The sequence below is a fragment of the Vicugna pacos genome, chromosome 23 (assembly GCF_048564905.1).
Source record: "Vicugna pacos chromosome 23, VicPac4, whole genome shotgun sequence".
Taxonomy (NCBI): Eukaryota; Metazoa; Chordata; class Mammalia; order Artiodactyla; family Camelidae; genus Vicugna; species Vicugna pacos.
The window spans coordinates 35,256,745-35,270,824 of NC_133009.1; the positions used below are offsets into that span (position 1 = coordinate 35,256,745).

Below are 14,080 nucleotides of genomic sequence, written 5' to 3' on the forward strand. Positions count from 1 at the left end.
ACTGTTATTGTTATTAATTTTCTTACTGAAAATACTTCCAGTAAAGCCACAATCAGGACTCTAAATAAAATGCAAACGTAGCAATTTTATAATCTCTTGCAGTACCCACACCTTATAAAACATGTGTTACTTAAAATCAGGAAATCCACAGGTTCAGGACATCTGAGATCTCAAGAGAGATACAAGAAATCTAAAACACTACGGTCAGTTCCCTAGAGTAACTGTGTGAAAACATTTCCCACTGCATTCACACCCCACCAGCAGCCATCCCCTGAGACATCTCGTCTACCTGATCTGGGCAGCTTGGGACCTAACTGAATACCTACAACTCTGCTGAACTATCTCCAATGGTAAAAATAGTTTTTCTCATATAATTTTCCTTATCAACAACCAGATATTAAGAAGGAAGTAAAGTAGCAGACACATAAGAAAAGAGATGACACACTATTCCTTATTTTTTCACTATTTCTCAACAAACAGAGATAGTTACAACATATTCTACTTCTCCATAAAGAAATCCTTAGATCAAGATAAATAAAACTCAAAAAATCAGTAGAATAAAAAACATCGAAAACTTACACTCTCGGGTATCGTTGGGAGTCCAGTTCTATCAGGGGCAATGAAGTAGGGCTGCCGATCAACAGAAATAAATCACGTAAGAAAAGAAGAATTAAAATCTGGTAGCATTACATATAATTTGAGATAAAAAATTTTAAATACATCACTTAAGTTAATAAATACCAAGGACTGACAAGATTTGTTGAATTTGAGAGATTCTTAAAATGAGATAGCAGATTTGTATGAGATTTAACAATAATTTTCTCATACAAAGAGTTAAGAGTTAGTTTAAAATATTTCATTTTAAAATTGAAGTAAGAATCCTGGGAAAAGTTTATTAAGACAAGGTATATTACTGAAAGTTAGATAGATAGATAGATAGATAGATAATTTTAATACTGCTACTTTAGGGAGGCTGGAAAAATAAGACTTGTTTAGCCAAGAATATATCAAAACTGATTAAGATTTCTGGGTCTTTCTGGCAAATCGCCACAAATTTCTCTTGTACTTGTCAGACACTGTATTATTTAGAAAGCAGCAATAAAAAATAATTTTAAATATTCAAAAAACTTCATGAAATGTAATTACTCATCCCAAAATATGACTTTCATACACCTACTGAACAAACATTAATTGGCTTCTACAATATTCAAAGCAACACAACAGTTCATAGACATATTTATATAAAAAGCACATCATTCACGCCTTTGTTTCACATAATGTCCCCAGACTTTACCCCACAGAATAAGAGTACAACTCAATCACCAAAATTATTTTATTTTCTATTCACATTAATCTCCAAAATTATTTTACTATCTTACATAAGGATATATTTAATATTGTCTTATAATTAAAGACTGGGGGGAAAAAGCATTCTAGGCAATACTGAGCAAGGTTGAACTAGTCAGAATAAGGTTAGTTAACACAGTCCTAGTGTGTAATTTTCCAGAGGAGAACAGTATGAGAGAAGCCCTGTGACAGAAACCATGGCAGAAACCCCACGCGGTGGGCGCACCCTGACGCCAACGCCAGTGACCGTGAGGAAATGCAGGGATTCAGTCTCTGTCAGCTGCTTTTATGTGGAGGGGCTTTTAATAGCACTGCATTCATAAAGCTATGCTTTAAAAGATAGTATAAACAGAGAACATAAGACAAATGATTAATTTTCTTAAAAGAGGCATTTCCCATTTCCCAAAGGACTTGAATCTTAGAGTGAATCGTAAAGATGTAGTGAAAGAAGTAATTATTTTCCCAATTTAATAGTGATTTTCAGAAGCCAATGCCCTTTTAACTCACCGCTGCCAGGGAGGGCTGATCTTTCAGAACTTGCTCACTGGCAATAAATATCTCTTGGTTCTTACAATACATGAGAGAAAAAATGAATATTTACTTTCATGGGAGAAGTTAACACACCAATGTGCTGTGTATCTGAGACAAACCCATGCAGTCAACACTATCCACTGAAAAGATTTGAAAAGCACTAATTATAAATGTCGTTGTAAATGCCGATTTGCTGATTTTATGCTAGAAAAATCTTGAAGTACTTTCATTCTTGACTGAGAGTAGAGAATTCTGTGGATATTTAATGATTTTGAAATATAGTTTCAAAATAAGTATTTGCATTAGATACTAACTTTGCATAAAATCTCTGTGATATTCTAGTGGTTATAAAGTCAAGTCTTGAAAAATTCACAAGATAGAACATTCCTGAAATACGAAATTGTAAGAAAATCACAGCAGTTTCTAAAGACTTGTCATACTTGACTAATGGAAATTCTGCAAAAACTTCTTTTCTACTTGTGGAGGAACAAAAATTCCTGTGATCATCCATTCTAATCTGGCATCATAAAACTAGAACCTCTGCTAGTAATGGAAGACAGATATTTTTATCCCAATTTTGCCATCCATGAATGGCACAGCTCAGGCGCATGACTTTAGTAACCTGCTGTTGAAGTCAAACGAAATTACTAAGTGGACTTTACAAAGGTGTATTAACCAGCTGAATTTACCAATACTTAAGATACTGTATTGAGAACAGGTGAACAGTGTTTGAAACCCATCACAGACTGCTGATTCAAAAGCCTGCATGTGAGGCTTAATTTATAAAAATAACTGTCATACACAGAAACAGGCACTCAAATTCCGTTACCAGGAATATTTCAGATACAATCAAAATCTTCTCCATACTAAATGAAACTTCAATTCACTAACAACCAACTTGCAAGCAGCTTTTCATGGTACATCTCAATGTATCATTTCATGCACCTCCCCCAAACAGCTTCCTCAAAAACTGACTCACTCAATTTCTCAAATGGAGAAAAGGAGTCATCAAAACAGGTTAACTTCTTTGCCTCACATCACACGTTCAGTGACCGCGATATAAACCAAAATCTAGTCTTTAGGTGTTCAGAGGCCTAGAAGTCTTTGATTTAATGGTTCTTATTAATAAAGTTTCAATATCTAATATTTCTGAGATGTATTTTTGGAAGATACTTATTTACGCCTAAACTAATGACAGTCAAATTGAAAGAGAGGACACACTTCTATTTCTCACTAACACTCTACAATAGCTGTCTCTATTACCTGAACATCTGCAGATATTTCCTTAACCCTTTAAGACAGGGTTAGAATCACTTTATAAATACTCCTCCTGGGAGTTCCTCTTTGTCCTGTCCACTGCATTCGCACTGACCAAAAACCTGCGTTCTTTGGGTTTCAATGACCGCAGATCTGAGTTTCTCTTAACTGCTCCTTCCTCCAGTCCTTCCCTCCACCTGCCCTCCCTTCCATGCAACCCGTCTGGGCAGTTAGACCTTAGCCTCTGCACTGTCCACCTGACATCCGCCCTTTGAACAGCTCAATTATTCTTGCACTACTCTGCAGATGACTCCCATATTTGGGTTAAAAATTCCAGGTTATCCTTAGATTTCCATCCCTCAACCTCTAAATGACTACTAACCACTTCCACTTTGGCGTTAAGCAACAAAAGAGGAGGCAGACACAAAGGTGCAGAGACCATGGGAAGAGAACACTCCACGCTGCCGCGACAAGAGAGTGCTTCACAACGCTGGGGACCACGCTGGCTCTAGACCACAGACAGGCCGTCTACCAAGGGGCTGTGGGAACACAGGGAGGTGCACCACTGAGGTGCACACGTTCACTCAAGGAGATGAACAGAGCAGGGTGACCAGAGCAGAGAATCAATTTAGGGGAAAAATGGGAGACAGGAAAATGAAAAGTTGGACTGAGGCTGAAAGCCTGGCCAAAAGTTTGGACAAATTCTACAGAAAATGGAGAGCTATTAACGGTTTCCATCAGGGAATTTTACATACTGTAAGGAAGTTTAATCAGACAGCCTTTTATAGAAAGGACTGGAAGGAGAGACTCCAGGCTAAGGATTCCAGAGCTGAGCACCTGGACTGGGTGCTGACACCACAAATAGAGCAGAATCATGTGAGAGACACTATTATTACACAAAATTACAGTGGGACATTTAAGCAAGAAGAAAGTTATTGCCAAAGAAAGAATATAATTGGGCTAACAATTTCCTTATTTTACAAAAAACACAAAAGACCTATTAATACTATTACATAGATTTCAAGTTACTTTTTCCTTCAATTTCTCTAGCATCATTATACATCGTCTTCCTTACTTAGGACAGTTTTATTATTATTTTGGAAGAACCAAAATCAACATACATAAATTTTAGCATTCTACTTGGTATGCCAAATTAATGAAGAAAATTAATGAAAACATTTACATTTTATGATGACTTATTCTGAACACTTAGAAAATCTCACCAAACACTACTGTGATTTTAGTTATAGATGGCACAGTTCAGTTAAAGTTTTAATGGTAAATAATCTATACAACCACAGGCTTACCGCCTGGACAAACTTCAATCACATTTCCAGTGTTTGGTGATTATACTAAAAGATGCATTGAAGCATGGGGAAAGAAGGAGATTGTCGCCTGGAACTCTTATCATGTGGCTGGTTATATGCTGCATGCTATCTCTGCAGTACTTATTATATACTGTTTTCATTTTATGTGGGGTCTTTGGTATTGTGTATGTGTGGGGGCGGGTGTGTACTTCCGTATTTCCTGAAAATATTCCCACAGAATTAGTTACCTTTACCAAAGGTAAAGTGTATGATTAAAAAAAAAAATCTACGATTTAACAAATACCAAAAACACACATCTAATGCATCATGTTCTGACAGGAAAGCACACCAGACAACAGCACCATCCAGGGACGTCAGTCCTAGCCGGAGAGCCTTCCTGGAGGCAGAGGTGACTCAGCAGAGTTTCTGGAAGGTGCATGTGTTCTTAAATGAGAAACTGCTATGACTCAAAACATCCATTACTGACAGAATACTTACCACACTCAAACTGACAGGGGTGTTTGCCTTTGGTACCGGGTGGTTATAGAGCGATTTGAGAGTTTCATTCAAATCATTTTCCTAGAATAAAAAAAAAAGCACATTTTATAAATGAAATATGAACTAAGTAAATACAATTAAAACTTCTCATGTTAGGCACGTCTTACCCACGGGCAGACCTTGGAGAGACGGCAGGGTTGGTTCCAGACCACCTCAATTAAGTGAATACAGCAATAAAATGAGTCTCATGGATTTGCTGGTTTCCTAGTGCACGTAAGTTATATTTATACCATACTGTCATCTATTAATGTGCAATACCATTATGTCTAAAAAAAAATCATACCTTAATTAAAAATACTTTATTGCTTAAAAATGTGAAGCGTCATCTGAGCCCTTATTGAGTTTTAACCGTTTTGCTGGTGGAGGATCCCGCCTCCATGATGGTGCCGCTGACTGATCAGGGTGGTGGCGGCTGAAGGCTGGGGTGGTTGTGGCAATTTCTTGAAATACATCAACTAAGTTTATGTAATATTCTAAATCCTTTGTTGTCATTTCATCAATCTTCACAGAATCTTCACCGGGAGTGGATTCCATCTCAGAAGCCACTTTCTCTGCTCATCCAGAAGACGCAGCTCCTCGCCCCTCCATGTTCCATCCTGAGAGTGAAGCAGTCCAGTCCCATCTTCAGGCTCCACGTCTCATTCCAGTTCTCTTGCTGTTTCCACCACATCTGCAATGACTTCCTCCACGGAGGTCGTGAATCCCTCACCTCAACGCCATCCATGAGGGCTGGAGTCAACCTCTGCTGGCCTCAGGCTTGGCTTCCTCACTTGCCCCACCCTTCACAAAACTGAAGTGAGTTCATCCCTGCTCTCAGTGAAGCTCTGACTTAAAAGAATGTTGTGTGTGGTCTGATCTTCCATCCAGACACTACCGCTTTCTCCGTATCAGCAATAAGGCTGTTCTGCTTTCTTATCAGTCGGTTCACTTTTAATTTGCTTCAAAAACTTTTCCTTTGCCTCCACAACCTGACAGTTTGGTGGCCTAGCTTTCAGCATGGCCTCCCTGTCAAGCTTCATCGTTCCTAGCTTTTGACTTACGGTGAGGGACATGCGACTCTTCCTCGCACCTGAACACTGAGAGGCTGTGGTAGGTTTATTAACCAGCCTAATTTCAGTATTGTGTGTGTCAGGGAGGAGCCGTCAGAAAACATACAGCCCTTACGGACTAAGTTCTTGGTCTTCTGTGGGTTGGGGTCATGGCATCCCAATGCAATCACAGCAGTAACATCAAACGTGGCTGACCACAGATCACCGCGACAAACATGGTAGCGGCTAAAGTGCGGAATACTGTGAGAATTGCCAGAATGTGACCAGAGGCACAAAGCAAGCACATGCTGTTGGGAAAACACGGCCAACAAACTTGCTTGATACGAGGCTGCCACAAACCTTCAGCTTGAGGGGGAAATGCATCATCTTTGAAGCACAATGAAGTGCAGCGCAGAACACGGAGGCGCACCTGTGCACCAACGCCTCCCACAGAGGGAAGCCGTTCCGTCGTTAAAGCCAAAAGTAACAGGACTGAATAAAGATGGAAATGCAAATTTTTATCAGAAATGCTTCCATTTTCATTTTCATTTTAAAATCATAAACCTAATTTTTAAGTAACAGACACAATGAAGTTAAGTTATACTAAGATGCAACTTAGGGGGAGGGTGTAGCTTAGTGGTAGAGCGAGTGCCTAGTGTGCACGAGGTCCTGGGTTCAATCCCCAAGACCTCCATTAAAAATAAATAAATAAACAAACCCAATTGCCCCCCGCCACACACACACACAAAAGACGTAACTTAGAGGTTATTCTAAATCCTCCTTTTCTAAGTAGCTCCTGATCACTACTTGCCCCATGATAAATGAGGTTAAATACGTGACACACCTACTTCATAGGATCTGCACAACAATAATGCACCTTGATGTGCACTTACTTTTTCTGAATTACACACACAAATCCAACAATAAATATATGAAGGTAGCTTTTTATATACATAATTATTTTTATTCTCTTTTAAAATGTTGACGTTGAAAGAATAAACCAAAGGCAAAAGGCAATTGTTCAAGGACGGTAGTAATTAATTTTAAGGCACATGATCTCACAATTTCTCTTATAACTTAATTATCAAAACTTAATAATTCAGATCTCTATAAATGCTTGCAAAAGTATGTATTCAAAACTGCCTATCTGAAGTTCTCTTTAGAATGACCTAAAAAGGACTCTAAAGCATTTATCACCTGACCATTTAAGCAACGACATACACCACTTAATATTTCAGATGGTACTGATGTTCTGTCTCTACGAAATGCTTGTGGCTAAGTAAGTCTGCATAAGCCTAGCTTTGTAGTTGCCTGATGCTGATTGCGTTAAGGGTAACTGGTCATAAAATCAAAATTCCAACGTAAATAACCAGCAGCACTGCATTAAAAACGAAAAGAAAAATGATCACAGTCACAGATTTACTTCCGGTTATTCAATTAATATTGTGAACTTCTAATAATATTCGTTTCTTCTAATTAGGGACACAAATGTAGCCTCTCTTGTATCCTCTTCGCAGAAAACCAAAACTATATCGATTTGTTCATAGTACTTTCTTTTCTATATCCCAGTGTCACTGGTGGTCTCAGGGAGCATATGACATATAATAAACACACAGGTATTAAGTTACCAACAGGAGTTTCTAAAGGTGAAAGTATTCAAAATTTGGACAACTAACACAATTAACATTGGTTCCACATATTTACTCAAAAAAACAAAGACTAAGAAATTATCGTTAAGTAGAATTCTGGTTTTGAGTGTTCCATGCAGTAATTAATATTGTTATTTCCAGTTATTTTCTTAGGAAAATGAATGATTGAGTAGCTTAAACATAAAGTTGTTCAAGTATAAAATGACTTTCTAATGAATAGTTCACAGAGCTGGGCACATCAAGTGTAGAGCGGGAAATATTTACACACACACACACACACACACACACACACACCCTGGACTTTGACAAACACTAAAACTTGGTATGTTCAAATAATAAAATTTGGTTGCCAAATTAGGAGAATGTGCACTAGAAGAGTAAAAGAAGCACCTTTATTTGTTAATAATACACTTAAATTGTCTAATGAAAGGTGTCTAGGGTGGTATTTGTATTGAATTTAGGTTTGTTTTTAAAGACATCTACACGCAATCTTAACAGATGAGTGACCTAGCGGTAATCATGAGTGAGCGATCTGAAATCCCGGAAGACAGCTCTGCAGAGCTCTTTACTTCCTGGGAAGCTTAAGTAGCTCAGAATGATAGGCGTGCACAGGACGCGGGAAGGCAGGAGAAGAGCACCCAGGCAGGAGCACCGGTGCCGGATCCTGGAGGCTCTCTTGGGTCGGGCTGAGCTCAGTTCAGACTCTGTTCTCAGGAGAAAAGGAGCCACTGACCGGACTGCAAGCAGTGAAGTTTCAGAAAGATCATTCTTGGGGATCAGAACATGGTGGTACTAAGAATGTGTAAGAAGTGCCCATAAATAACGTCTAGAGAGAAGAGAAGAGAAAACTAAGACTATAACACAAGAGCACCACAATTTTAGGTTGCAGACAGGGGAAAGCTTACAGACAGGCTAGAGCTACAAACAAACACACACTGTCAGGACAACCAAGCAAAACACGACCGCAGGAGTGAGGCAGCATCAAACAAGAATTTAAATAGACGGCCAGTGGTCATAAAATACACCATGAAACTGAAAATTAGAACTAGCAATAGGCAATCATTAAAGATTTTTTTGAAAACTTTTATTTGTACTAAACTGCATCAAACAGCATAGCTAAAATCTTAGTAAATTAATCCTTGTTTAAAATATCAAAGAATGATTCAGGGGAAATTTTAGAAATTATGAGCCAGAGGAGTTCATTAATTCAAAGCAAACTTCAGTTTTTGTTTTGTTTTTATTTTTAAGAAAAAAGGATGAAAATGTAAAGATAAATGTAACAGCTAAAACTATAAAATTCTTAAAAGGAAAAAGAAGCTTCATGACACTGGATTTGAAAATAATGTATTGACATTATACCAAAAGCACAAAGCAACAAAAGAAAATATAGATAAATTAACCTCTATCAAAGTTAAAAATTTTTGTGCATCAAAGGACACTACCAACAATGTCAAAAAGGCAACCCACAGAATGGGAGAAAATATTTGTAAATCACACATCTGATAAAGGATTCATATCTGAATATATAAATAGCTCCTACTACTCAACAAGAAAACGTAACTTAAAGTGATAAAAGACTTGAATAAATATTTCTCCAAAGAAGACATACAGTGACCAAAAAGCACAGGAGACTGTACCTCACTAATCCTTAGGGAAACACAAATCAAAATCACAATCATATACCACTTCACACCCATTAGAATGACAATTTTGGAAACAGAACAAAACTAAATCAGAAAATAACAAAGTGTTGGGGAGACCGTGGGGAAATGGGACCCTGTGCACTGCTGGTGGGAGCGTCAAATGAGGCAACCATTATGGAAGATGTTATAGCAGGTCTTCAAAAAATTAAACATGTAATTACCATATTATTCAGCAATTCTGCTTCTGGGTATATACTCAAAAGAACTGAACGCAGGGACTCAAACAGGTATTTGTATACCCATGTTCACAGCAGCAATGCTCATCCACATATGAATGAATAAACAAAACATGGTGTGTGAATACTGGAATATTATTCGGCCTCAAAAAGGAAGGAAATTCTAGCACACACTATGACACAGATGGACCCTGAAAACATGCCAGTCACAGAAGGATAAATACTGTACCATTCTACTTACATAAGTACACAGTCAAGTTCACACAGACAGAAGAAAGCAGCCCGCTGGTTGTGGCCAGGGCTCGGGGGAGGGGAATGGGAAGTTACTATTTACTGAGAATAGTTTCAATGCGGGAGGGAGGTAAGAAGGTTCTAAAGATGATGGTGCTGATGACTGCAGAATATTGCCAATGTACTTAATGGCAGAATTATACATTTAAAGATTGTTAAAATGGTAAATTTTATGTTACATGTATTTTACCACAATTTAAAAAATGGAGGAAAAAACATTGCTTACCAGTTCCTTAGCCAAGTAATCTGCCAGAGTATTTAGAAGCTTGTAATACACTTCAAACCATGGCAGGTAACTGTAAAAAAAAAAATCACAACTTAAAAAATGTATATATATATCATTTGGAATCAAGAAACAAGATGGCCACATAAACATTAAATTCATATTATTTCAAACAGCTTGGTCTTGGAGGGCAAAAAGAACTGAACTCATGTTCTCTTTACTGTTACAGTAAAATTTTACATTTCATCTATCATTTGTTTTCACAAATAATCAGAGTCCAAAGTTCTATTACAGAGTGTATTCATCACGCACTTGTATGGAAGTACCTAAGTAGCTAAAATGACTCCCCTCGCGTGGCAGGCACAGCACGAGTGTACCAAAGGCACTCACAGAATAAAAGCCAACTGCTGGAATAAAAGAGAATATAAAACTAATTTTAAGAAGCTTTTAAAACAAAGATATAACTTCTTTTTAAAATATTACTGAATTGAGCATATAAAAATAGAATTATGTGCTTATTAAATAATCAGTTCTTCAGAAACTGATCTTTAGGTAGGACAGGAAATTTCAAAATAAGGATCAACACCAGTAAGAAAGTCTGTTTCAAAAATCGTAAATACTGTGAATAGTATTTAAATATCAAAAACAAATATAATTTAAGATTCATTTTGCTAGACACAAATATAATTAATTTTTTATGAAAGCAAAATACTAAATCTAATAATCAACTGTACATAATACACTTGTCAACAAATTAAGGTATTAGTATATTTAAATCTATCCAAAATTTTTGTTTATTAAAATGTATACTTTTCATATATAAGAATAGTAAATCACAAAACACACCAGTGTAGTTAATTATCAATTAACAAATACTCATTTTTTTCTTCAGAGATTTACAACAACAGATTACTTTTTAAGAGAAAATAGTGTGATACTTTTCCTACAAAATTATATACTGACAAGAGTACAGGTACCAAAAGCAGAATGAAAACTTTTAAAAATCAATGAATAGAGCTTAGAAAAGCAGCATTCTTTCTGCATTTTTTTCACAACATCTGATTGTTAGTGACTGCTAAGGACACTTTTTTAATCAGGAGTTACCTAAAGTCATAGAACAGATAGGTAACCTACAGCATCTTTACTCAGAAGAAGTTCATAGAGTGCTGTAAAGTGATCAGTACCATCGTAAGCAATGACATGAAAGGTGCCTGTCGTATTTTAAAATATCTACCAACTTCTCATTAAATCGAGCATATTGACTACATGCATTTATCTCTGTGCCCTTTAGATATGTCACTAAAATGACAGTAAATGAATAAAAAGGGCATAAATGTATGAGGGCAAGAGAAACGGAGAAAAAGGCAACAGAAAACAAGGCAGGCGAATGTTTTCGTAAAGGTGGTAAGCAAACAGAGAATGACCGACTTAGCAGATGAGAGAAAACCGAAAGCTGAGGGCCAGCAGGAGGGAAGCTGACCCTTAACCAATAGATTGGCCCCACAGGATCCTGAAACACCGACTTGGGAATCTCTCAAAGGAAATAAACACTGCAAATGTCCTCTTTTCTTGTTGTGAAGCCCACCACTGCACATAACATGTTTCTCATTCAGTTTCGTACCTCTGTCTTAGATACAAACCAACGGTCCGACCACCAGATATTTGAGGAAATACAGACATCAATACAAACATAAAAAGAGTTCCAAGAAAACGAAGACAATACAAACATCAGATGAGAGCTTCAAAAATGATCATTAACATCCTTAGGAGCTGCATAAAGAACCGGATGCTCTTAAACAACATGAACTCGAAAAAAGCAGAAAGAAGTGAAAAAATAAATTATTAGACAAGGAGAAAGAGTTCTTAGAAATTCAACATATAAAAGCTGAAAAAAATTAAAACCAATAGAAAGGGTAGAAACTAAATCAAGAATATCTCCTAGGAACTAGAATAAAGAGAAAAACTGGCAGATAATAAGAAAGCAAATATTAAAATACCAGGGCATCAGTCTCAACTGTCATGGAGCTGACTAACAGTAGTTCTAGGGAAAAAAAAGAAAAAGAAAAGAGGGGGAAAAAGAAATGAAAATTTCTTTTCAAAAATTACTGGAAAATCCTGGAACTTTAGACACGAGTCTCCACATTGAAAGGGCCACTGGCTTAACTGTAAAATAAATGAGCCAAGTCAGAGAATCACAGTGTAATTCCAGAACAGGGGATGGAAAAGCACCTAAGAATTTCCAAAGAGACAAAACGGATCACAGACAAAGACGTCAAATCCAAAACGTCACTGAACATCTCTCTCAACAGCAATTCTGGGAAGTCAGATGATAATGCCTTCAAAGTGCAGAGCATAAAGCCTTCGCAACCTGGAATTACTGGTCGAGAGAAACTATCCATCAAGCGTGGGGGCAGACCAACAGCATTTCAGTCATTCTAGGACTCAGAAACCTACCTCCTCCATAGTATTTTCGGGAAGCAGCGAAATGAGGGCATGAAACAGAAAAGACTATGGGGCGGGGGCAAGAGACACGAAGTCTGATCCCGCGGAAGAGCAGCTAAGCCTGAGAATGAACTGTACAAACTCCCGGAGAGCAGCCAGCCTCCACGAGAGCGGACCGGGGCCATGGAGGGAGGCGCTGGGACGGGGGTCACAACTAGCCTGCGGACGGCCTCACGGGGGGCCTCGGAAAACCCAGGCAGGCGTGCGCCAAGTCTTTGACACTTGGGAGAAAATCTGCAAGTCAGAAGTTAGTGCTGCTAATCTCAACGTTCATATTTAAATTACTCCACTCTTTTAACCCGAGGAGTTAGATGGCTGTTCTATTTTCTGCGATGTCTGTCACTTACAGAAACCCCCCCAAATCTCACAGAGTACCAATACTGCCTTTAAATTATCAACTCAATATTATGCAAAAAGTTACCACATTGTATTTTCTATACTCACTGTAACTCAATGAAATAATTTTCATGGAGGATGACCTGCCAAGACACACTAGATTTCCTTGGGTAGAGTACAATTTCTTCCATTTGCAGTCATTTTACACTCACATTTCAAATTTTACTGGCCTGAAGAGATTACTATTTCAAGAAAATTACAATGTACTGTGTAGTGCAGACCTGTATGTTCAGATAAGACTTAATCTGCTCAAGGAACACGCTGGTCTGTTTCCACCCGGCTCTCAAAAATCTTAAGAAAGCGCAAGACTTACTGATTTTAGGGGTTGCATGTCTACTTGTTAATCCTTACATTGTCATTTTCACCTTAAATCATCTGAGACCTTGTTTAAGCTTCCTTCCTTGTCCACAATAAAAATACATAACAAACATCGCATAACTGTAACTTATTACCAAGTGAGAGAATCTTCTTTTTCTACATCAAATGTCCTGGTTTTCTCATCTTTACATGATGACTTTTCTTTGCTCATCTTCCCCTTTCAGTTTCTTTCCAAACCATGAAAACTAACTGGAATCCAGCGTTTCATTAAGGAGCTAACTTACACAAAGGAAGACAATGCATTTGTAAGATTATGTATCTGTTTTTAAAAAATGAAGCAGAGTTAATCAATAATTGATTAACAGTAGTTGATTTTTCGAAATTTAACAGTGCGAGGAGTTTTGGTATCTTTTCGTGGTTACCGTTATTTCTGAGCATCTCCAAGAACACATCCACGGCACTGCACCGGAGAGCAGGCCACGCTTCTCCCCATACGGCGGATGCGGGGTGTTGTTCTGGTCCTTCCGCACATGACTCTACCGCAGTTAGATCACTGCTGGACACTGTGACGCTCTGTAACCTCCTCTAATATGACTTTGTCTACAAATCAGACCAACACAGTTTTTTCTAAAAACCAATACCATGAGGCTTACGCCCGTGGGCTATTTCTCAGTCATGTCTAAGCCTCCACGATGCTTCGCTATTTCTGTTTGGGCAGCAAGACTTACCGGTCAGTTCTATGTCCATCTGGGGGATGGAGAGTAGAATCGAAGAGTCAGAGATTCCACGTGTTA

At 37.9% G+C, this 14,080-nt stretch overlaps 1 protein-coding gene across 11 annotated transcripts in view; it reads right to left on the bottom strand.

The window, feature by feature from the left end:
• Positions 1–14,080, bottom strand: part of DENND1B (DENN domain containing 1B) — a 208,350-nt gene that overhangs the window by 96,024 nt on the left and 98,246 nt on the right. For all 11 annotated transcript variants that reach the window (XM_015247064.3, XM_072948774.1, XM_072948769.1 and 8 more), the window contains 3 exons: positions 10,074–10,143; positions 4,941–5,021; positions 580–630 (listed from right to left, as the gene is read on the bottom strand). In XM_015247064.3, coding sequence (XP_015102550.1) covers positions 580–630; positions 4,941–5,021; positions 10,074–10,143 — 202 coding nt within the window. The remainder of the gene's footprint in view (positions 1–579; positions 631–4,940; positions 5,022–10,073; positions 10,144–14,080) is intronic.